This window comes from Triticum aestivum, chromosome 7B (assembly GCF_018294505.1).
Source record: "Triticum aestivum cultivar Chinese Spring chromosome 7B, IWGSC CS RefSeq v2.1, whole genome shotgun sequence".
Classification (NCBI taxonomy): Eukaryota; Viridiplantae; Streptophyta; class Magnoliopsida; order Poales; family Poaceae; genus Triticum; species Triticum aestivum.
In genome coordinates, this window is record NC_057813.1 from 726854397 (window position 1) to 726877945 (window position 23549).

At 45.1% G+C, this 23549-nt stretch overlaps 3 protein-coding genes across 6 annotated transcripts; 2 read left to right on the plus strand and 1 right to left on the minus strand.

Annotated features, from left to right (window-relative positions):
* On the plus strand, nucleotides 1–9322 carry LOC123160796 (protein ENHANCED DISEASE RESISTANCE 2). Of its 3 annotated transcripts, XM_044578632.1 has the most exons (22): nucleotides 1–229; nucleotides 601–854; nucleotides 958–1011; nucleotides 1329–1394; nucleotides 1662–1768; nucleotides 2825–2898; nucleotides 2990–3106; nucleotides 3194–3234; nucleotides 3309–3409; nucleotides 3506–3601; nucleotides 3990–4054; nucleotides 4167–4238; nucleotides 4346–4501; nucleotides 6056–6273; nucleotides 6350–6389; nucleotides 6467–6621; nucleotides 6737–6838; nucleotides 7369–7413; nucleotides 7960–8100; nucleotides 8276–8371; nucleotides 8543–8644; nucleotides 8736–9322. In XM_044578632.1, the coding sequence occupies exons 2-22, from the start codon at nucleotides 624–626 to the stop codon at nucleotides 8832–8834; spliced, it is 2178 nt and encodes a 725-aa protein (XP_044434567.1). In that variant the 5' UTR covers nucleotides 1–229; nucleotides 601–623; the 3' UTR covers nucleotides 8835–9322. The 3 variants fall into 3 exon arrangements, with proteins under 3 accessions (XP_044434567.1, XP_044434565.1, XP_044434566.1); XM_044578630.1 differs by having other exon boundaries at nucleotides 2990–3234; XM_044578631.1 differs by having other exon boundaries at nucleotides 1–224; nucleotides 2990–3234.
* A 7466-nt stretch (nucleotides 9323–16788) lies between these two features.
* LOC123155534 (glyoxylate/hydroxypyruvate/pyruvate reductase 2KGR-like) lies at nucleotides 16789–17259 on the minus strand. The gene has a single exon (XM_044573692.1). It carries the CDS (start codon nucleotides 17257–17259, stop codon nucleotides 16897–16899), a length of 363 nt encoding a protein of 120 aa, XP_044429627.1. The 3' UTR covers nucleotides 16789–16896.
* Nucleotides 17260–19773: 2514 nt separating this feature from the next.
* Nucleotides 19774–20711, plus strand: LOC123155516 (putative 4-hydroxy-4-methyl-2-oxoglutarate aldolase 3). Of its 2 annotated transcripts, none has more exons than XM_044573678.1 (2): nucleotides 19774–19840; nucleotides 19990–20711. In XM_044573678.1, exon 2 carries the CDS (start codon nucleotides 19998–20000, stop codon nucleotides 20508–20510), a length of 513 nt encoding a protein of 170 aa, XP_044429613.1. In that variant the 5' UTR covers nucleotides 19774–19840; nucleotides 19990–19997; the 3' UTR covers nucleotides 20511–20711. The 2 variants fall into 2 exon arrangements, with proteins under 2 accessions (XP_044429613.1, XP_044429614.1); XM_044573679.1 differs by having other exon boundaries at nucleotides 19777–19840; nucleotides 19944–20711.
* The last annotated feature ends 2838 nt before the right edge of the window (nucleotides 20712–23549 follow it).

Genomic DNA, 23549 nt, shown 5'->3' on the forward strand with positions numbered 1-23549 from the left:
TGGGCGACCGCGGCCCCGCCGCCGCCCGTCTCCCCTCCGTCTCGCCGCCGCCCGCCCCACCTCGGATCCCGGCGCCCCGCCCCGCTGGCGCCCCGGCGTCGTCGGGCCCTCGCCCCGCCGCCCTCGTAGGCGCCCCTCCCCTCGTCCTCGGGGCTCGCCTCGCCGTCGTTGTCCCCGAACTAGCCGCCCCTTTGCTCCTCGCCTCGCCGCGGCCGGGCTGCAAGGTAAGGTATGCTCCCTCCACCGGTCCACCCGTAGCACGTGTATGCTGGACGGTTCCTGGTTCCACATCGATTTGTGGCTGGAGGTTGGACTGCCTCCCAATTTGGCTGTGTGACCACTTCCATCCACTACGTTCATATTAGTTGAAATGCTTAGTACTGCTACAAAGTACAGTAGTGGACTATGGTCAAGGTGAATCGTAGTATTCTGATCAGCCTGGGTGATCTGGAACAAGGTTCTATAGCATAGTATCTGCAAGTAAATGGCGCGCAAGGTGAATTATGCAATACTGGGCCGGTGATTCATCCAGGTGGGCTCAATTCACCGATGTTACTGTTGACTGACATATGGAATGCTCTTCTGTGTCTGTCTGTGCAGTGCTGTTTCGGAGGGTGGCAGGGATGTCGTCGTCTTCGTCGACCGTGGTCTACGAGGGGTGGATGGTCCGGCATGGCCGCCGCAAGATCGGCCGCTCCTTCATCCACATGCGCTACTTTGTGCTGGAGACCCGGCTGCTGTCGTATTTCAAGCGCAAGCCCCAGCACAAGATGCCCAAGCTCCCCATCAAGTCCCTCCACATCGATGGCAACTGCAGGGTCGAGGACAGGGGCCTCAAGATGCACCATGGCCATGTACGTATCTCCTCCTCTGTCACATGCTTGCAGTTCATTCCTCTCAGCATGGTCTTTGGCCTTGCACTCCGATTATTTCCTTTGATCATTTGTTCTACCGCAGATGCTTTATGTCTTGAGTGTCTACAACAAAAGGGAGAAGCACCACCGCATAACGGTACCAAAGCCATCCATTCTATTCCTTGTTCCTCTCATCATACACTTAACTGTAATAATCAGCTTGTTTTGTTATTGCACATCCATTTAAGCTATCAACCTTCTGTTATTGCAATTGCTCTTGAAATGCCATTAGACTATTACTACTTTATTTGCCACAGCTGTATGATTTATTCATTTGGAGGAAGTTCTTCTATTAGTAAGAAAAAGAAACATGTCCTGCAAGTCTGCTGAGTTTTCCAAATGTGAATCCTTAAGAATCCTACAAGTTATGTCCTTGATGTTAAGTTGATGCTACCTTTCTGTAACTTATACCAGATGGCGGCATTCAATATCCAGGAGGCTCTAATCTGGAAGGAGAAAATTGAGATGGTCATCGATCAGGTTTAACATTTGGAAATCCTAAATCTCGCATATAAATGGTTACAGTAACCGCTCTGAGATTCTTTGTCACTTAAGGCATCCCCAAATAAGAACATGCAAACATACACAATATTGGCACCCCTATTAGTGCTTATGAAATTAATCAGCAGTCTATGACAAAGGCTACTTTTGTTACTTCTTTTTTTGTTCAGAGACTGAGAATCTTTTATTTCATTGCACATGCACAAAGTGCACCTAAATTGATTCTTCTAATCTAAACTGATGCAGCAACAAGGTGTAGTATCACCCGATGGTAATACAGCCTTCAGCTCATCGCAGCAAAATACTAGTGTAGAAAATGGAAGGAAATCTTCTTCTTCTGATCGTGACAGTCAGTAAGTGGCAGATTACCGCATTTCATTTTCCTGTTATTCATTCTGTTTGTACTCTACATGTTGTACACTTTGTCCATTTTAGTTTTTTCTGTGCACTTCTATGTATAGGTTCTGTTATAATATCACTAGCGACATCATGAGAACTCATGCGTTGATAATTCTTATACAAACTTGCCAGCATTTTATTCTTATTAATTTATAAGTGCTGTGGCTGTGTCACTTGTCTTCCTGTCAGTTGACAACTACTACCTCTACCAAAATATAAGACATTTATATAGGCTAAACTAGCCTACAAAAACGTATTATATTTTGATAAGGAAGGAGTAGTATTCTAGCCAGAGCATGATTCACTGTGATGGTTTTCTTCTTTGTTAATAGTTTTTGTTAGTGGCTGAGGAATTTGATTCTGTACTTCCCTGGTATATTTACATGATACCTGTTTTGAAATCCTATTGTATGTTCTAACCTTGTCAACATTTTACGTGGTCGTAGTCACTGTTATATCTTTTATCTCTTCTACTACATCCCTTCCAAACTATAAGGTTTATTTTGACTGCCCTAATTCATGCTTTTGACCAACTAGTCCAATAATATGTAGTTTATCTTCCAGAAAAATTGGCACAATTATATTGTATTCAAAAGCACTTTCATATGATAGTGATTCGGTAACCATTGACTAAATATTGTATGGGATAGTTACGGTCAAGGCATGAATTTGGACAGTCAAAATATACCTTATATTTGGAACGGAGGGACCATTTGGTTATTTCTGTAACTTATGACATTATGAACCTAGGATTTGATCGAGACTGAAGAAAGAAGGGAACATGACTTGGAACCGTTTTAAATGCCTTAGTAATTTGCTTATAAAAAATTCGCGATAAACCCTTTGTAGCCCCGTTCTAAAAAAATCTGAACTCTTCAAGTTTGTGTACCTGATACACCTTATGCATATGTGGTGATGCTTCTGAGTAACTTTGTTTACATTTGTTCGATTGTAACATGGTAGAATATTGTTTGTTGTAAAATGACAGTTCCCTTAATTTCTTTTATCAGGTATAGTCATGAAGAGGAAGAAGAGGAGGAGGATAATCACCGATCATTGATGCGAAGAACAACAATTGGGAATGGTCAGTGATATGGTCTGTTTGTTGATTGTTCCCTCCATGTATGTTTTTTGTTCCAGTGCTTAAAGGATTTCTATATTCTTGGCATTTGTAGGTCCTCCGGAATCATTGCATGATTGGACTCGTGGAAACGATACAGGAATATCTGATCAGGGAAGCCCTGCCCAAGTTTTCTCCAGAGGACATTGGCGCCTTGTCAGATGCCAGAATGGCAAGAACTTTCTTTGTCCCTTGCTTTGGTTTTCTGTTGTAACTGGGCTGCTTGTTCAATGGGTGTTAAATTTGAACTTTACTTCAGGTCTCCGCATTTTTGAGGAGCTCCAAGATGTTGATTACCTTGTAAGGGCATGAACTGGTAGTTTGAATATTTTGGCTTTGACCATTCGTGCTTGATGCTTGTGTACCTTTTATAGGCAAGGAGCTGTAGCAGAGCAATGAAGGCTGTTGGAGTGGTTGAGGCTTCGTGTGAGGCTATATTTCAGCTTGTCATGAGCATGGACACCACCCGCTTTGAGTACATTTTCTGTTGTTTTGACAAATCAACTCATCAATTATGTGTTCCCTTTTTCCTTACAAATTTTTCCTTACTGTTTTTCTCTTGTTATTTAAGGTGGGACTGCAGCTTCCAGTATGGCAGTCTAGTAGAGGAGGTCGATGGCCACACAGCAATACTGTACCATAGGCTACAACTGGATTGGTTTTCAGCGTATGTTTTACCTTTTGTTAGAATCTTCTTTCTTTCTGTGCTGCATAAGTGTGAACCCATCTGAAAGATGGAAGCCAGAAGATATCTTTCTATGATTTACAAACACAGATGTCATTATCGTATATTCTTAACAGATGCCTACTTACTTTGTTGTGCAGCTGATACTTGTAACTGTTATTTACGCTAATTATGTCAATTTATTGGTCTAATTAATTGAAATGTAGCCCAGGGGAACACAAACTAATACAACTTAACATTTTCTGATAGTGTGCCTTGAATATACAGAGTAACTATTATTTTTTCATCATTAAACCATATATCTCAGTTTGATGAATTCCAGCCATTTATTTAATTACTGAAGTCATGTCTTTGATGAACATCTTAACAGGTTTACCTGGCCTCGTGATCTTTGTTATGTACGATATTGGCGGCGTAATGACGACGGAAGTTATGGTTGGTATTCTTGTAGTTTTACACATCTCATCATGTGTACATGCTCTGGACATATGTTAACCTTTTTTCATGAGTCCTATTGATGATTGCATTTTGTAATTTTCGTTTGCAGTTGTGCTGTTTCAATCCAGAGAGCACCCAAACTGTGGTCCACAACCAGGATTTGTGAGGGCACACATTGAGAGTAATGAACCGGCTCAGATGAATTCAATACATCATTTGCATGTATGTTGATTTATTGTAGGTATCAAATTTCTTATGTGTAACAGTTTCTTTTTAATTTTAATTTAGGTGGTGGGTTCAACATTTCTCCACTGAAATCCCGTAATGGGAGAGTCCGAACACAAGTACAGCATCTTATGCAGATTGATTTGAAGGGTTGGGGGGTTGGCTACTTACCTTCATTTCAACAACATAGCCTCCTTCATATGCTGAACAGCGTTGCCGGTACAATTTTTTGTCTTTGGAGTAAACTTTTGAACAACATTTCTAAGATATTCCTATTGTTTTCTGTGCCTTAATTCCCAAGCACTAGTGCAGTCCCCAAATAAATCTGAGTGAGTCATTTGATTGGAATGGTATTATTATCTTAGGCCGCTAGTGGTGTCCAGACTTTTGGGTCATCCATTTTAAATTTTAATTGACTTGGAGTTGAGCGAGCCGTCTCTCTCACAATTATCAGATTATCAAGAACACTTGAATTTAGATCCTGCCTAAATGACGCCATGCATTCCTCCCTGCACTAATTCCTTGATGCTGTGTACGCACGTCATCATGTTAAGCATATTTTGGCACAAGGAATTGCCATTTTCTATAGTAGGACTAGTTCTTGCAGAATCAGTATTAAATTTCACGCTACAGTCAAATATTGAATATTTGTTCTAGGGTACCAATTTTCACGCTAGTGTGGATATACCACTGCTTGTCCTGTGCTAGACTGAAGTTAGATTTCTGTGATGTTATGTTTTTTTTTACATAGGGGACATTCTAATGTATTCCATGAAACACGGTAAAGTTAGATGACAGCAAAATGTGATTTTTTTGTTAGGTTAGTGATGATTTAGGGTTTCTTTAGAGTTTAGAGAAATCTATATTACTTAATCTTTGGTTAAAAGAACTGGGAGCACACGTGCCCTGGTCCACACTATTACTTTCCCCATAATACCCCTTGTATGGATGGCTATATTTAACTTATAATCCCTGCTACTTAAGTGAGTGCAAGGTGTCAAGAAAATCTCTTCTGTCCTGGGTGAATGAAGGTGATGTTTGCGATAAATCATGTTAAGTCCATTTCCACCTTAGGTCTTACCAGGTCATCACTGTAGGATTCCTACAGTTTTCACAGCCTTCTCATTCTGCATCATGTGGTAGACAAACATTTGCCGGCCATGGCATCTATGGCCCCTTTCTTTATATCGAGAACCAAGAATTTAGCCTACTCCCTCTGTTCACCAATATAGGACATTTTAGACTGACCATACAAGTCTCTAAAACGTCTTATATTAATGAACAGAGGAAGTACTATTTATTGCTTGCCTTGGCGCAGTGGTAAAGCTGCTGCCTTGTGACCATGAGGTCACGGGTTCAAGTCCTGGAAACAGCCTCTTGCAGAAATGTAGGGAAAGGCTGCGTACAATAGACCCAAAGTGGTCGGACCCTTCCCCAGACCCTGCGCAAGCGGGAGCTACATGCACTGGGGCTGCCCTTTAGATATTTGCAATAAGAAACTTGTGCAATGACACACAAACATCTTCCATGTATTCTGCTGTATGCTTAACTTGAATTGTTGTCTAACCCTGCAACCATTTAGCATATAATTCCCCAGATGTACCTTGGTATATGTTTTTTGAAGAGATTTCTGTATATATTTTATTGTCTCTGGTGCTACTTTGGGTACCCCTTTCATTTGTTTTTATACATTTGTGGATGTCCAACATGAATTATGATATTCTGGGTAGTTGATATATGCTTTACATTTGGCCTCCTTTTTACTGCTGCCAGGGCTCAGGGAATGGTTTTCACAAAGTGATGAAAGTCAAATACTTCCTAGGATTCCTGTTATGGACAATATGGCACTATCGGTTTCTTCTAAGAAAGGCACAAAAACGCAGGATAATACTGTGCAAACCAGCCTTCCGGCGGATGAAAGTAGACATTCAACGGTTGAGGAGGAGTCTGAAGATGATGAAGAATTCCTGTTACCTGAATCTGAGCTAGAGGTTGATGACTTGGTTATAATTTTTTTGGTTCCTCTCTCCTTGCAATATTAAAATAGTCTTTTATTTTTCTATGCAGCCATCAACTCGTGAGCTTGATGCAGATGGTAAACTACTAGGTATACTGTAATTCCATCTTCAGTGAGGTTATGTATACAACAGGACTAGTTTGCATATAACATGTTTTTAATTATAGGGTTAGATGAGGAGGATTCAGGTGAGATTGATTTTTCTGGATTTTCTGGAAATTTACGCCGGGATGACCGTGATAACAGTCGTGATTGTTGGAGAATATCTGATGGAAATAACTTCAGAGTGCGAAGCAAGAACTTCATATATGATAAAAGCAAGGTTCTGATCTTTCCCAGCAGTTGACTGCACTCATCATCTTGCTAGTAACGTTCCATAGTCATTTTGGCTGTTTTCTAGACTCTGATTGTTATGAATATTTACAATTTATTTATAGGTTCCTGCTGGAAAACCTCTTATGGAGCTTGTTGCTGTTGACTGGTTTAAAGATGTGAAACGAATGGATCATGTTGCTAAAAGAAAAGGATGCACTGTTCAAGTGAGTTCATATTTGGGGCTTGATATTATTGATCAGTCCACAGTAAAGAAAGTAAATAACCATATGGTTGTGAAACTGAATTGTTGATGTGATTAGTATGTCAAGAACAAAACATTGCAGCCTTTGATGGTTATATTGTGCATATTGTGTGCCAGGGTTGTACACGGGAGTCATTTTTAACACCAGGAGTTCTTTTTTCATCCTTTTCTATTCGGTGGCAAACGCTATTGTGGTTGCTTCTTTTTAATGAAGTAACAGATTTGCATGTTGTCGAAAAAGGTTAAAAAATAAGAACACCAAGTCAAAGAGCCATGCTTTGTTCATTACTATAATACGGTACAAATGTATACTTTTCGTATGTATATGGTAAAGATTTTCTGTTGCAGACTCTTCGTTTTGTAGATGTCTTATGTTGTCTAACCATGAATATGTTTGAAAGCATGTCACCAGTCACCTGCTAGTTGATGCTCTTCTTTATAACCTGCTAGTTGATCCTTTTCTTCTTTATAACCTTTTTGCTTCTGTTGTAGGTTGCTGCTGAGAAGGGTCTTTTTTCATTGGCAATAAATCTACAAGTAAGCATTCCTATAAAATTGCCCCCTCCCTTTTCACTATAACTGTCCACACCCTCAGCAGTCTGTTTCAGAATACCTGTGTATCGACGGAACCAAGAGTTCAGCTTATTGCATATATTCTTGCCTAAATGCTGTCAGATGGATTAAGTTTGATATAGTATGCAATATAATAGAGGTATGCATGGTCATTTCTTATTAGGGCCTCTTTGATTCACATGATTCTGAAAATGCAGGAATATCAAAAACATAGATTGCAAAATCATGTCATCTCAAATCCTATAGGATCGAATACCACAGGAATTTCACCACAGTTTGTTTTAGTACGCCATGGGAAAAAAACATAAATATCTTTCGGACTCAGTAGATCATGGACCTTAAAGGGAGTGGCACCACATCTCCTTGCTCCTGGCACTGCCACTGATGTCTTGTACCATCATTGTTGGCCCTTGCTGTGACCCAGCTACTGTAGATGATACTGCATACCAGTTTGCTGCGTACTGTTGCATATCGTATATAGTCTGTTGCTGATTAAGTTTTCTATTGCAGGTTCCTGGCACAACTAACTATAGTATGGTTTTCTACTTTGTATCAAAGAAACTGATACCGAACTCCTTGTTGCAACGCTTTGTTGATGGCGATGATGAATTCCGCAATAGTAGGTTCAAGCTGATCCCCTCTGTACCGAAGGTATGGGTCTCGCCATCCTTAACGCTCTATGAGGTTTGATGCGAAATATAAATAAGAAATGCTCTATTTGGTAGAAGAGTTGGTAGAACAGAGGGAAGGGTAAGATGTCTCTTTGACCCTTTGCTGGTGGGGTGGATTATAGTCCGTGTGTCTAAGTACACATCTTGCATTTCAGGGCTCATGGATTGTCCGCCAAAGTGTTGGCAGCACCCCGTGTCTGTTAGGCAAAGCAGTTGACATCACCTATATCCGTGGCGCAAATTATTTGGAAGTAAGATTGCAGTATATCTTCCATTTCTCCCTTGGAGTTCCTTTCTATCCGGGTGAAAATGGGGACGTGGGTTTGCCCTGTGTTCCTTGAAAGAGCAGATAAAGAACTAGAACATGGTCTGGCTTAATTGATTGGTGTCTAACGGTACAATATGATGATTGACTCGTGCAGATAGACGTGGACATTGGTTCGTCTACGGTGGCAAATGGAGTCTTGGGGCTTGTGTGTGGTGTGATCACAACACTAGTTGTCGACATGGCTTTTCTTGTCCAGGTACACATACATTTGCCATCTAAGAAATACTCTCTCAAGCTCGTCGCTGATGCAGGACCGAACCATTGGCTAAACTGACTATTGTTGGCAGGGCCACACATACGAGGAGCTCCCGGAACGACTGATCGGTGCCGTTCGGATGTCGCACATAGAACTATCATCTGCGGTTGTCCCTGTGCTTGAGGATTAACCAGATTACTACCATCGTCCATTTGGTCCAAGTGGTGGTTGCAACGTCGGCAAGCATCTCCTCTATTTCAGTCTTGACAAGACACAGTAGGGTATACATATATACAGGCAGGGAACCAAGCGTTGGCGCTCGTGCCATGCCAACGACATACTGAACGCGGATAAGCAATTAATTTTTATGTGTATGTAATTATGTATTGCACATCATGATTCGGCGATGTGATGGCAAGCTCGTAGGTGTTAGAATTGTGTCGGCAAAGAAAAAAAGAAGATACCGAAAAATTAGGGCTAGGAGACTGGGCGAGGCCCAGGTGAGGGTCAGTTCAGTGCAAATAAAAAAGCTATGTACTTGCTTTGTTTGAAACTTGTAGGAAAGGGGTTGAGATGACAGCTCCAAGTTCAAAGTTGAAAACCACACAAACCATTATATTCATGTGCTTGTATGTAACTTGAGACGGCAATATATGATCATGCCACTGATTTGCAGGATGCTCACGTGGTTTATACCTTTGGAAATTTGGTTTGTTCTTATGAGCAAAACACTGATCTATATACCTTTTTTTGCATGTTGAAATTGTAGGTACCTCCATAGTTGGAGTAGATGCCATTCCGGCTACCAAATGGCGCACATGCTGCTAGCTCTTGTATAGGGATGGCACACACAGGGTTTGGGTACGGGTGGAGTCATCCCATACCCTTACCCGTCCCCTCTGAGCTTACCCATCACCCTTACCCGTACCCGCCAATGGGTATAATTTTTTCCCATACCCATTGCCCGACAGGGTAGATGGGTACCCGCAGGTAAAATTACCCATGTTTCAGTATTAGTTTAAAAAAGTCACAGTCATAAACAACATCATATAATTATAATTTATGAACATAATAGATTATAACAAACAACACACAATATTAAACAACAACATATTTAATAAATAACATCACTTTCTCCTAAATAACAACACATCAAAACATCATCACATAGTCAGTTCATGCATTTTCAGTTCACTAATTCATGACAAAATGAAGAGATAATTTTGAGTTTATATATATTTTATATGGGTACATGGGTATGTGGGTATGGGTTATATGATCTCATACCCGTACCCGCTCTACCCGATGGTTTTAACATTTCCCTATTTATATACCCATGGGTAATTTTTTGTCCCATACCCTTACCCTAATAGGGTTTTTACCCGCAGGGTACGTGGGTAATGGGTACCCATTGCCATCCCTACTCTTGTAGCGCCAATACAAGATCTTTTTTCGGTCTCCAAAATAGATTGCAGAATGAATACTAGGAGCTTCTGACTACACTTGTGTCATGTCTGGTTTAAGGGTTCTTTTTTCCGACAAAGCATGGATTTTATTTACTCAAAATGATGCATTGAGTGGGTACAAACACAATGAGAAGACACCTGGCCTCTACGTAATTAAAGTAATGCATCCACATATAAAACACACCGGCAAAGGGCAAAGTCTTACGAGACCAAAGAGATGTCTAAGCGAGGGGAAAAACCCGGAAGCGATCAAAACAGCGATCGGCAAACTATTACAATGATCATATTGCACCAACCATCACTTAACACCACAAGGACCACGAGGTTCTTGAACGGTAACACCGGTTCTTTAACAACAATGCCTTCAGGAAGGAAACGATGCCGAAGCACCATTGTCATCAGATTCGGCCATAAAAGGCAAAATTATAGGTTTTCACCTTGAAAAAAAAAAACAAAGCGTGAACATATCCGAGCAATGCCTTCAACAAGGTAATGACGCAAACTTATCACCATTATTGCCAGGTATAACCAACTCAGGCCATACCTATGGTTTTCACCCTAGAGCTCGAAACCAGGTAATCGAGAAGCACTACTCGAAGTCAACATGTGTTTGTCCCCATCATTTTTCCGCAATCCCAGCAGCCACATGTGTTGGGCTGTAAATAACACCATCATCGTTGCACAACCATTCCCTCCGCGTCAAGCCATTCGTTCATAGACTGAATGCACTTCCGAAGGCAAACTGACTGGAGTGAGAGTCACCAAAATCCATAAAGGAGACTTCTGCTTGCATCTGGACGGAGGAACCATCAGCAAAGACCTTTCAGTGATCACCGTAATCCGCAACAAGGGTGCCGCTTTAGTCCTACACGAACCAGCACCGACGGTGGAGGACGCCACACTTGACTGCCGCCTTGTAAGACAATAAGTTTTGGGAACCAGCACAACCCTCTAGGGGTGGCTTATCTCATTATATATAATGGTTCTGTTACAATACGTACATAGGTACAGAAGCTATACATAGTCTAACACACTCCCTCAATCTTAGCCACTTTCTAAAGAACTGAGAAGGGTAAGATTGCGCCTACCAGCCTCAAACTGTGGCAGTGGTAAAGGCTTAGTGAAGATGTCTGCAAGTTGATCCTTAGATGAGATAAACTTGATCTGGAGTTGCTTCTGTGATACACGTTCCCGTACAAAGTGATAGTCAACTTCAATGTGTTTCGTTCGGGCATGAAATACTGGATTTGCAGAAAGGTATGTAGCACCGATGTTATCACACCAAAGAATAGGAGGCTGTGGTTGAGACAAACCCAACTCCTGAAGCAAAGACTGCACCCAAATAATCTCTGCAGTAGCATTAGCCACAGCCTTGTACTCAGCTTCAGTACTGCTACGTGACACAGTAGCCTGTTTCCGAGCACTCCAGGCGATCAAATTAGGGCCAAAGAATACTGCATAACCCCCCGTGGATCGCCTGTCATCTGGGCTACCAGCCCAATCTGCATCAGAGAAGGCTGAAAGGACCCGAGAGGAAGTCGGCCGAATATGCATACCAAATGTCAGGGTGAACTGAACATAACGAAGAATGCGTTTAACAGCAGCCCAATGAGTATCTCTGGGAGCCTGAAGATACTGACAAACCCTGTTAACAGCATAAGAGATATCTGGTCTCGTGATCGTCAAGTACTGAAGTCCACCAACAATGCTCCTGTACTCTGTGGCATCCGCAGGAGACAAAAGCTCACCATCAACAGCTGTTATCTTGTCAGTAGACGACATGGGTGTGGTGGTCGGTTTGCACTTCAGCATGCCCGCTCTTTGTAACAACTCCAAGGAGTACTTCTTCTGCGTAAGGACAAGACCAGTAGCACGAGAAGTGACCTCAACTCCAAGAAAGTAGTGAAGCTTCCCAAGATCTTTGACAGCAAAATCAGCACCAAGAGAGCAGACAAGAGCATCAGCAGCATACTGAGAAGAGCTGACAAGGATAATATCATCGACATATACCAAAAGATACATAGTGACTTCTGGCTTCTGTAGAAGAAATAATGAAGTGTCAGCAGTGGACGGCACAAACCCATGAGCACGAAGGGCAGAGGCAAGGCGGGCATGCCAGGCACGAGGAGCTTGCTTCAAACCATATAGTGCTTTGGAGAGACGACAGATATAGTCAGGACGATCAGGATCAGAGAAACCAGGCGGCTGTTTCATATAAACCTCTTCCTCCAAAAAACCATGTAGAAAAGCATTCTGCACATCAAGTTGACGAAGTGACCAACCACGAGAAACAGCAATGGAGAGAAGAAGCCGAATAGTGGTAGGCTTGACGACAGGACTGAAGGTGTCCTCATAGTCAAGACCATGGCGCTGCCGAAAACCGCGAGCAACAAGTCGCGCTTTGTAACGCTCAATAGATCCATCCGAATGCTTCTTCACTTTGAATACCCATTTTGAGTCAATAATATTTACCCGTGGTGGTGGAGGAACGAGAGTCCATGTCTTGTTACGAAGGAGAGCATGAAACTCCTGCTCCATAGCCTCTCGCCAATGTGGAATGCGCACGGCAGCCTGATATGAGCGAGGCTCAGAAGATGGATCCGCAACAGCAGCAGCCAAACAAGCAGCCAACCAAGCAACCGTACCATCCTTACGTTCCTTAGGTTTGAAAATGCCACTGCGACTGCGTGTATGTGGTCGGGACACAGGAACCACCGAGGTCGACGGAGCAGCCTGCAACAGGCTGGAGGACGGCGACGTTGACGAGTCAGCCGGTGACGAGGAGCCAGACACAGTAGCCTCGGGCTCGGTCGGCGAAGAAGGTCGGCCCACCGGCGAAACCGACAGAGCGGACGAAGCAGCTGGCGATGCCGGCGTCACAGACCGGGCCGATGGCGAGCCCGGCATAGTGGGCCGTGGCGCGGTCGATGTCGCGGGCCGATCCGCGGATGAAGGCGACGTGAGGACAGCGTCGCGGACCCGAGCTGCAGGCGAAGACGGCGTGACGGGCCGAGCCGCGGGCGAAGACGGCGTGACAGGCCGAGCCGCTGAAGACTCGGCGGCCGCTGGCGAAGAGGGCCGAGCCGCTGGAGACTCGGCGGTCGCTGGCGTAATGGACCGAGCAGTGGAGATGCTCGGCGCGACGGGCTCTTCGGGTGACCATGCATGGGCACGCAAATCGATGCCATGCAACATAGGGCGATCAACGTGCCCATTAGAAGGCGGTGATGATGATGGTGAATCCTCCAAAAGCTCCAAACGAGCCCCACGTCCGGTTCCTGCACCATGGTTAGGTAACAGCAAAGGAGAGTATGCAACATCATCAAATTGGTCAGAAGCAACAGAGGATGAATGCAGAGATGGTGGTTCGACAGTGGACACAGGAAGTTTGGCAAAGGGAAAAACATGCTCATCAAACACGACGTCCCGAGATATATAGACACGATTAGTGGGAACATGAAGACATTTGTAACCTTTATGAAGAGAGCTATAGCCAAGAAAAACACACTTCTTAGAACGAAACTCAAGCTTGCGCTTATTATATGGACGAAGATGCGGCCAGCAAGCACACCCAAATACCTTGAAAAAGGTATAATCAGGTTGTTCATTAAGGAGAACCTCAATGGGAGTCTTCATGTTTAAAACACGAGTGGGAGTACGGTTGATGAGAAAGCATGCAGTGGTGAAAGCATCACTCCAAAACCGAAACGGAACAGATGCATGGGCCAAAAGAGTAAGACCAGCTTCAACAATATGATGATGCTTACGTTCGACTGAACCATTCTGCTGATGTGTATGTGGACATGCTAAACGATGAGCTATCCCAAGCGACTGAAAGAAGGAGTTGAGGTTGCGATACTCGCCCCCCCCCCTAGTCCGACTGGACATGAACAATTTTGTGCTTGAGAAGACGTTCAACATGTTTTTGAAACTGAACAAAAATATCAAACACATCAGATTTGCGTTTAATAAGGTAAAGCCAGGTAAAGCGACTATAAGCATCAACGAAACTGATATAGTAATTATGACCACTGACAGAAGTCTGAGCAGGACCCCATACATCTGAAAACATAAGTTCTAAAGGATGTTTCACCTCACGACTGGACTCCGAAAAAGGAAGTTGATGACTCTTCCCCTGCTGACAAGCATCACACGCTGCTACATCTTTATTACTAGACAAACTAGGAAGCTCATGACGACGCAAAATATGACGGACAATAGGTGTGGCCGGGTGACCAAGACGAGCATGCCACTGTGACGGAGAGACCCGAACTCCACTGAAAACACGGGCGACGCCAGGATGCTCCAGACGGTAGAGGCCCTGGCACAACCGCCCACTAAGAAGAATGTCCCTCGTGCCCCGATCCTTAATAAAAAGATCAAAAGGGTGAAATTCACAAAGCACATTATTATCACGTGTGAGTTTAGGAACTGAAAGAAGATTACGGGTCACAGATGGAACTCGAAGAACATTGCGAAGCTGAAGACTCCTATTGGCATGTCTAGTGAGAAGAGATGCTTGACCAATATGAGAGATGTGCATACCTGCTCCATTGGCGGTGTGGATCTTGTCGGAGCCATGATAGGGTTCACGAGTGTGAAGCTTCCCCATCTCGCTGGTCAGATGCTCTGTCGCCCCAGAGTCCATGTACCAGTGTGGATCGATGGAGTAGGACTGAGTGTGTGCCTGTTGCTTCTGCGGCGCGGGACGATCAGCCATGGCGACCTGACGGGCATTGTTGCGTGTATCTTTGCTGTCATTGCCAAGACCAAGGAAGCTTCGCTGGAAGCGCTTATGACACTTGGAGGCCCAGTGCCCATCGCGGCCACAAAGCTGGCACACACGTGGACCACCAGCCCCCGGTAAGGTCGCAGTAGGTGGGGGGGCCGAGGCGGGCGACGGTGGCAGCCCCAAGGGAGACCGGGGTGATGAAGAAGAGCGGCCACCCTTGGTGGCGGCGTTGGCCGAGAGGGAGCCAGTGCCCCTGGTGCGGCGAGTCTCGACCCGTTGCTCAGTGAGAAGGAGCCGAGAGAAAACCTCGTGTGCCAGCATGGGTGTCGAGTTGCCCCGCTCGTTGATGATCTCGACTAAGGCATCATACTCCTCATCAAGACCATTGACAATAAACGAGTTGAACTCGAAGTCGGTTAGGGGCTGTCCAATGGAGGCCAATATGTCGGCGAGGCCCTTGACCTTGTTGTAGAACTCAGTGGCAGTGGAGTCAAGCTTCTGACACTCTCCAAGCTGACGATGGAGTGTAGAGACACGAGCCTGGGACTGCGCTGCAAAGGTGCGCTCAAGGATGGTCCAGGCCTCATGAGACGTCTTCGCGAAGACAACAAGGCCGGCAACTGCCGGCGAGAGCGACCCCTGGATGGAGGAGAGGTTCGCCTGGTCCTGCCCCGTCCAGACGCGATGGGCCGGATTGTAGACCGGACCATGCACGCCGTCTACCAGCGCGGGTGGGCAGGGAAGCGATCCGTCGACGTAGCCTAGCAGGTAGTGACTCCCCAAGAGCGGGAGAACCTGCGCACGCCAGAAGATGTAGTTTTCGGCGGAGAGCTTGATGGTGATGAGATGACCGAAGTGAAACGGCGGCGGCGAAGACGATCCCATCGAGGAGGCTGCCTGGGGTGCAAACACCATGGAGGCAGCCGGAGGCACCGAAGCCGATGTGGGAGGAGGCGGGACCGCAGCCAGGGCGGGCGCCGCAAAGCTCACGGCCGGTGCGGACGCCGCAAGGCCCGCAGCCGGGGCGAACGCCGCCAACCCCGCCAGCGGGGCGGTGTGATCCGCTTGCGGCAGGAGCGGCGGGACGACGCCTGCGGAGTTCGCAGCGGACGGCGGCGCCTTGATGTGGACCACGAGATCACGCCCGAACGAGGGTGCCGGCGGCGTGGAGAAGACGGAGCCGATGCTCCTTGTCCCGATCGGAGCGGGAACGGAGACGGCATCGAGCGGGAGGTTGAGCAGAGCCGCAAGAGAGGCCGGGAGGAAGCCCGCAGCAGTGGAACCGGTGGTGGCGGCGCTCGACATGGCGGCCGCGCGATCGGTGGCGCAGCGGCGGCGGTGAAGGCGGCGGCGGCTGCGGCGGCGGTGCGGGTATTAGGGTTTAGAAGCGGAAGCGATCGTAACCTAGCGTGATACCATGTAAGACAATAAGTTTTGGGAACCAGCACAACCCTCTAGGGATGGCTTATCTCATTATATATAATGGTTCTGTTACAATACGTACATAGGTACAGAAGCTATACATAGTCTAACACGCCTCATCAGAGAGAGCCCTACCCAGGCTCATCGGCCCAGGGGACGCCATGGATTGATCTACACCTTGCAGCCGTCATGCACCATCACAGACATCCACCAAGCCGGGCTACGCGTGACGTCCGTTATCCATGTCGTACAACCAGAACAAGCTGAGCAGAACCCATCACCCGTCGCCTGCAGCTGCCACCAGCACCACAGCCACGGCTTGGCTCAATCTGCCAGTGAGCCGCTTCGGGGCCACACCACTGCACGCGTGCACTAGATCCAGATGCAGATCCAGATGTCTAGGTTTTTCTGCGTGTGAAACATTGACAAATGTTCACATAGCACGCTTGCACAATTTCATCATGAAATGACATTGATGGAAAACGTTGCAAGAAGAAAAACTGATGCTCGAAATTGGGTTTGAAAATAACATTTTGGATCATCGATTTTGTTTTTTTGGCCACGTTTTCCACGAATGTCATCTGGTTATGAAAATTTGCAAGCCATGAAAACATTTGCAAGCTATGAAAACATTAGGCACGATGGCAGGGCACGGGAGTGAGCAATGGCCGGCCGGAGAAGAAGGCCTGGAGGTTGCCAATGGTCTGCGCGCGCAGGTCCGACCTGGACTCCTGCGTCAGAACCGCCGCGTGAGGGGTCAGCACCACGTTGTCCATGGACAGGAGCTCCGCCGGCACCTTCGGCTCGTCCTCGAAGACGTCGAGGCCGGCGCCGGCGATCCGCCCCTCCTTGAGCGCCGCCACCAGCGCCGCCTCGTCCACGTTCGCCCCTCGGCCGACGTTGACGAGCACGCCGCCCTTCCCCAGGGCCTCCAGCACCTCCCTGCCCACGACGCGCCTCGTCTCCTCGTTCAGCGCGCAGGCAACGACGAGCATGGTATAACACATGTTATTCATAAGAGCAATGGAAAAGAATGGGCAACAAATGTTAGTAAGTAGGCGACTCTTAATTTTAGTTGATGCATAAAACATGAATTGCATGTCATTCATTTCAGATGAACATAAAATCAAGAAATACATGGTATAACACCCCCAGCCCACAGACCACCATTGGATGCCACATAGGTTTTAAATGGAACATGAAGAGAGAATGGAATAGAATTTGAGACAGGGTGAGGGCATTATTAAAAATAAGAGAAAGGGACTATGCAACTAGATGAAAATTAGCACGTGAGTGATTACGTGGCGCGAGGTCCACCTTGTTTTATCAACATGATCAATATTTTTGGATTATCTTGATTGACTGGGGCAAGTGAAACCCATATTTTTATTGGTTTAGAAAAGAGTTTCTTCACAACAGCTTTTAAAACACTACATTATTTTGAGGAGTCATGGAATTATTTCAAAAAGATAATAGGTAAAAAAATATGCCCGCCCATTTGGCAGGCCATACTAGTTCTGCTGAAATAGCGGGTGGCCAGCGTGATGGTTGTATGCACAACAAATTCCACATATTTGATGTGTGGTGCGTGGCAATTTGACCATGCTACAACAAACCCGAGTTTAGTTTGTGTAAAACACACAATGTACCTTGTCCACCCTCACTACTTATTAGAGCATATAGATTGATTATCAGAATGAGCGTAACGGGATTTGCTGGCAATTGCTGATTGGCCAAAATTTGCAACATTAAGTACTCCATAAATGAGATTGTTGTGTATACGACAGAGAGTAGCTAACAAACTTTGCTTGGCACACACCGACACACACCCACCGACGCACACAAAGCTTCATAAGTAAGAGTAGGTGCTGGAGATGGTGGTTGTGCACCATCGTCACATAAAAACCACATCGTACCCAGTCCAAGTACAACTTCCGCCACTCGCTGTTGCAATCCTGCTAATCATTACTGTTGTATTCTGATTCCCACAACTGTCCGCTCCGTCACATTGGCACAAATTTGTTGTGTGCCCGTTGTGCACCACTAATTTTTTTTGTATGGACCAGGTATGTGTGTGTGTGTGTGTGTGTGTGTGTGTGTGAGAGAGAGAGAGAGAGAGAGAGAGAGAGAGATAGAGAGAGAGAGAGAGAGAGAGGACCTTTTGGTCTATGGGGACATATACACCCTATATGGAAAAATAATTTAGTAATTCAACAAAAAGTCAAAAAATTCTGAAAATATTTTTGAAATAAACCTGACCTTACATTGTACTTGTGGGAAAATTTCCACAAAAACAAAATCCCCCTTTGACTTCTTTTAAAAAAAGACAAATTTTTGAACAAAATAGTGTGAATTGTGACCTATAATAGCAAATAATTTTTGTCTTTTTCGCTGTGAAGTCAACGTTGGTTTTTATTTCGTGGAAATTTACATACTAATGCAAAAGTAATTCAAGTTTATTCTAAAAAAAATCTGAACTATTTTGACTTTCTATTTAATTATTAAAAAAATTCCCCATATAGGATGTATATACAACCAGGAACCGAAGTGTATTTCCCAGAGAGAGAGAGAGTATTTGTTACATAGATCTGAAAATATATACTCGGATGGAAGTGGTCGACAAGGATGATCGCCTTGTGTTTCTGGCCCATAAGGTAAGGCGTAAAATCGACTATCTTACAGAAGTGTGTTTCCAAGAAATTAACTGATGGTATTACGCTTATGCATATATGGTGTAGTACTGAGTTTTGTACTCCTTCCTTCCTGGTTCAAAAAATAATACCAACATTTAAAAACCTTCTTCCAAATCAAAAATCACAAGCCGACACAGACATCAATCGGCCATGGTGGTGCACACCACAACCACGGCCCATATTATCCTGTTCATAATTATTATTGTGTGCCCCGAGTGAGACACAAATGTATCGCGCCATACTGTGTGGTGTGGGCCTGTTGAGAGAGTTAGAGAGAGTATTTATGTTATAGATCTCGGTGGAACTAGTCGGCATGGACAATTGGCTTGTTTTTCAAGCCAGCCTGTGGCGCAAGAGACCAGTGGATACAATAAAGTCTTCACATAAATTGTCCGACAGTCCTACGCTGTAGTAACAATGAAACCTTCTTTCCCAGATTGAAAGGCGCCCTTGCATTTTACTGTTTAAAAATTTCACCTCGATAGTCATAAGTTTTATTTCATAAGTTTAGTACATCATATATTTCGTTCAGTAACCAAAATCTTGGGTGGTTCATCATCGTTATATAGACACTACGTGGCACCACTCGTACTATGCCTGGACGCCGACAGCGAACCAATTTTTGTTTTCATCCAGCTATACATGGCACGTGGGCAAATTACCTACTCCCTCCGTCCAAAAATATTTGTCATAAAAATGGATGTATCTATATATGTTTTAGTTCTAGATACATCCAATTTTATCTATTTGTGCGACAAGTATTTCCGGATGGAGGGAGTATATATAAAGAGCTCGTTTGCCGTAACACAAGTACGGAAGAGAGAAGGGAGAGAGTGTTCATCCGGAAAGAAAATAAAAAGAAGAGAGGGAGTATTCGCCTCAGGTAATATATATGCTCATATTCTGTTGGTTTTCTGCGACTACTTCTGTTTAGAAAGAATATTTCTGCAATATATGTCCACAATATTGAGTATTTCCACATGCAGTAGCAGTAGCTTGGTTCAAACAACAGTCAACACCATATGCATGCAGATTGATCGATGGGTTCAGAGAAGTTCCCTGCCCCTGTGGCCGACCTGTGCGACGCGAACGCCTCACTCATCCTCACCGGCGAGCTGCGCATCCTGGACCCCGTCTTCCAGCCGTACGGCCAGTGCAGGTCCTTCTCGGGCCGGGTGGTCACCATGCGCGTCCTCGAGCACAACGCGGGCCTGCGCGCGCTCCTGGAGGCCCCCGGCGAGGGCCGCGTGCTGCTGCTCGACGGCGGCGGCAGCAAGCGGTGCGCGCTCATCGGCGGCACGCTGGCGGAGGTGGCCCGCCGCAGCGGCTGGGCGGGCGCCGTCGTGAACGGCTGCGTCCGCGACGTGGACGACGTGAACGGCTGCGCCATCGGCGTCCGCGCGCTCGCCAGCAACCCGCGCAAGCCCGGGAAGCGCGGCGCCACGGAGATGCACGTGGACGTCGACGTCGGCGGCGCCGTGGTCCGTGACGGGGAGTGGCTGTACACGGACAGCGACGGCATCATTGTCTGCGACAGGGAGATCTACGGTTGATGTGCACATCGACCCCAACGTGGCTCATTCCACACAGTGTTTGTTCTCTCTATGTATGGTGGCGATATTGTTTTCTCTCTTGCATTTGCATGGGGTGATTCCTCATGGTCCATCTAATTAAAATGCTCCATAGTGAAAGTATTATTTCTGGTAAGATGTAATAATACCACGCACTGTTCTGTGCATTTCATTTCTCGTTCATGTTCACATGTTTCGTAATGTTTCTTTGTTTTTTTTTCTTTAAAATCGAGCCTCGTTTATATTAGATCAATGGAAACATTGTGTACAATGGGATTTAAAGCAAGGTAACTAAATCCTCAGACGCAATAAACTGCCCTAAAAAAAGGACGACTAAAACTAAGGTTATATCCTTCAAAAATCTGGCTGAAGGCACAGCTGAGCTTATTGTCGTTACACAAACCAAAGTCCATAGCTATCCCCGATGATGGACAACATTGAGAAATTCAGCCACTGAACTACCTGAAAGACCGGTAGATGATCAAATATCATTGAACTCTCGCGATAGTAGACCACCGTTAACAAACAGGATTCCAAATCGCGCCAAGTATATGCACGGGGATATCACCCCGATCTAGCCAGCCAATGAGCTAGTATCGCAAGACCAGACCGACGACCTTGCTCGGAAAGGCTCAAAAGAAGGGACCATTCAAGCAAAGTTGTTGCCGACAATGCCAAAGGAACGATGCTGACAAACAACATGAATTATTGATCCCATGTCTACGAGGAACAATAGGGACATATTTCCAAAGCTACTCGACAATGCTACACCAAGCGCCACTGAGAAGGATTTGAGCAGGAAGATTCTTATTTGAGACAACACTTCCTCCACCATTGGAATGACATCACCGCGACACCAAAACGTACTACACAACGGAGGAGAGACGGGAATCCCCTCCACTCTGCCTCTGTCACCAGAGCGCAGCTAGGGTTGTTATGTCTCTTTCTTTTAAGTGCAAATATAAGAACTAATTGGATCACATGGGTGTTAGTTTTTTGAAAATTTCTTGGAACATTTTTCAAGAAATAGAAACATAATTTAACCGCTTTAGTTCTCTAAGTTGAACTGCTGAACAAACCAGAGCTTGTGATAATTCTTGTTAGGCATCTTCAACTTTTTTCTTGTGGGAATGCAATTTTTTATCACTATATCATTGGATAGGAAAAACGAATGAGAAATGTGGAAGAGAAAAACGCAAACAAAACCAGGCATTGAAGTCCAGGTGGCCAAAGTGTGATATTTATTGTGTCTCTTGCATCAGGTGAAATATATGCCATGCCATGGATAGTCGAGCTTTTGTTGTAATGTAGTATGATATTGTCAAAATGCCATGGGTATTTTATGGTGTCCATACATTGTCATTGATGCATTTTATTCTTCGAGTGTTTGTTGAAAATTATCCATTTGTATTTTTTTCCTAATAATACCCTTATTGTCAAAAAATTATTTCCAAGGAAACTATTTGTCCCATCTTTTAAGTGTTACACATTTAAGTTTTATCCTACTAGAACCATAATAATTTATTTTGTTAAAAAAGGTCCATTGACATTTGTTTGTTGAGAAGCATTGACATTTTTATGTTTTAGGAAAGTAAAATTTTAGTTCACCTACTGAACACCTTTATTTGTTAACCTAGTAAATAAGCACGTGAGTGGTCCCACAAGAATTTGTTGCCTTATATTATACTGAGATTTGGTTGTAGGAAACATGACCATTTAAATTTTAATAATATGAGAACTGAAACTGAAACATATTCTTTACTTTATTTCATTACTACATGCCTATAAATATTTATGAAACGGAAAATAAAATTTTTCTTTCCTAAACAAACTAAAAAAGCAAAGAATAGGGAAAACAGTCTGAAAGCTTCTAGAAGCTTCACAAAACTGACCAGAAGCTTCTAGAAGCTCGCCAAAACCGGATGGAGTTTTTGTAAAAGGGCAACCATTGATGGCCAGCCCACTTACGAAACAAAGGTGGGATGGGGGTGTGCGCCTTTTACCATTTTACCTATATGTGGCGCGTCGAGCGCCAAATAGGGTTTGCGCCCTTTCTGTACAAAACGAGCACCCTCTCGTAAGATTAGGCTGACCCATGTTGGTCAGCCAGTGTATGACAGATGAAGTAGTTTCTGATATAGGTAAACGAATGGGTTTCTGTGAGCCAGGATGTTTTTTTTATGGCAGTTTGTATTGGGAAACATTTTTTTGTTTTATTTTCCAGCTTTTCCGTTTAGGGTTTTTTCTTTACGTTTTTGGTTTATTTTTATTTTCATCATTTTTATTACTTTAAAATGCATAGTTTTTGTTGAGGAACGCAGTAATTTCAAAAAAATTCCTACGCACACGCAAGATCCATCTAGGTGATGCATAGCAACGAGAGGGGTAGAGTGTTGTCTACGTACCCTTGTAGACCGTAAGTGAAAGCGTTATGACAACGCGGTTGATGTAGTCGTACATCTTCACGATCCGACCGATCCTAGCACCGAAGGTACGGCACCTCCGCGATCTGCACACGTTCAGCTCGGTAACGTCTCACGAACTCTAGATCCAACTGAGGTCGAGGGAGAGTTTCGTCAGCATGACGACGTCATGACGGTGATGATGAAGCTACCAGCGCAGGGCTTCGCCTAAGCACTGCAACGATATGACCGAGGTGAAATATGGTGGAGGGGGGCACCGCACACGGCTAAGAATCAACTTGTGTGTCTACGGGGTGTGCCCCCCTCCCCCGTATATAAAGGAGTGGAGGAGGGGAGGGCCGCCCCTCTATGGCGCGCCCAAGGGGAGTCTTACTCCCACCGGGAGTAGGATCCCCCCCTTCCCTAGTTGGATTAGGAGAGGAAGGAAGGGGGGGGGGGGAGAGAGGGGGAAGGAAAGGGTGGGCCGGCCCCCCACCCAATTTGGATTGGGCTTGAGCGGGCGCGCCCCCTCCTAGGCTCCCTTCTCCTCAATCCCACTATGGCCCAATAAGGCCCATATACTTCCTAGGGGGTTTCGGTAACCTCCCGGTACTCCGGT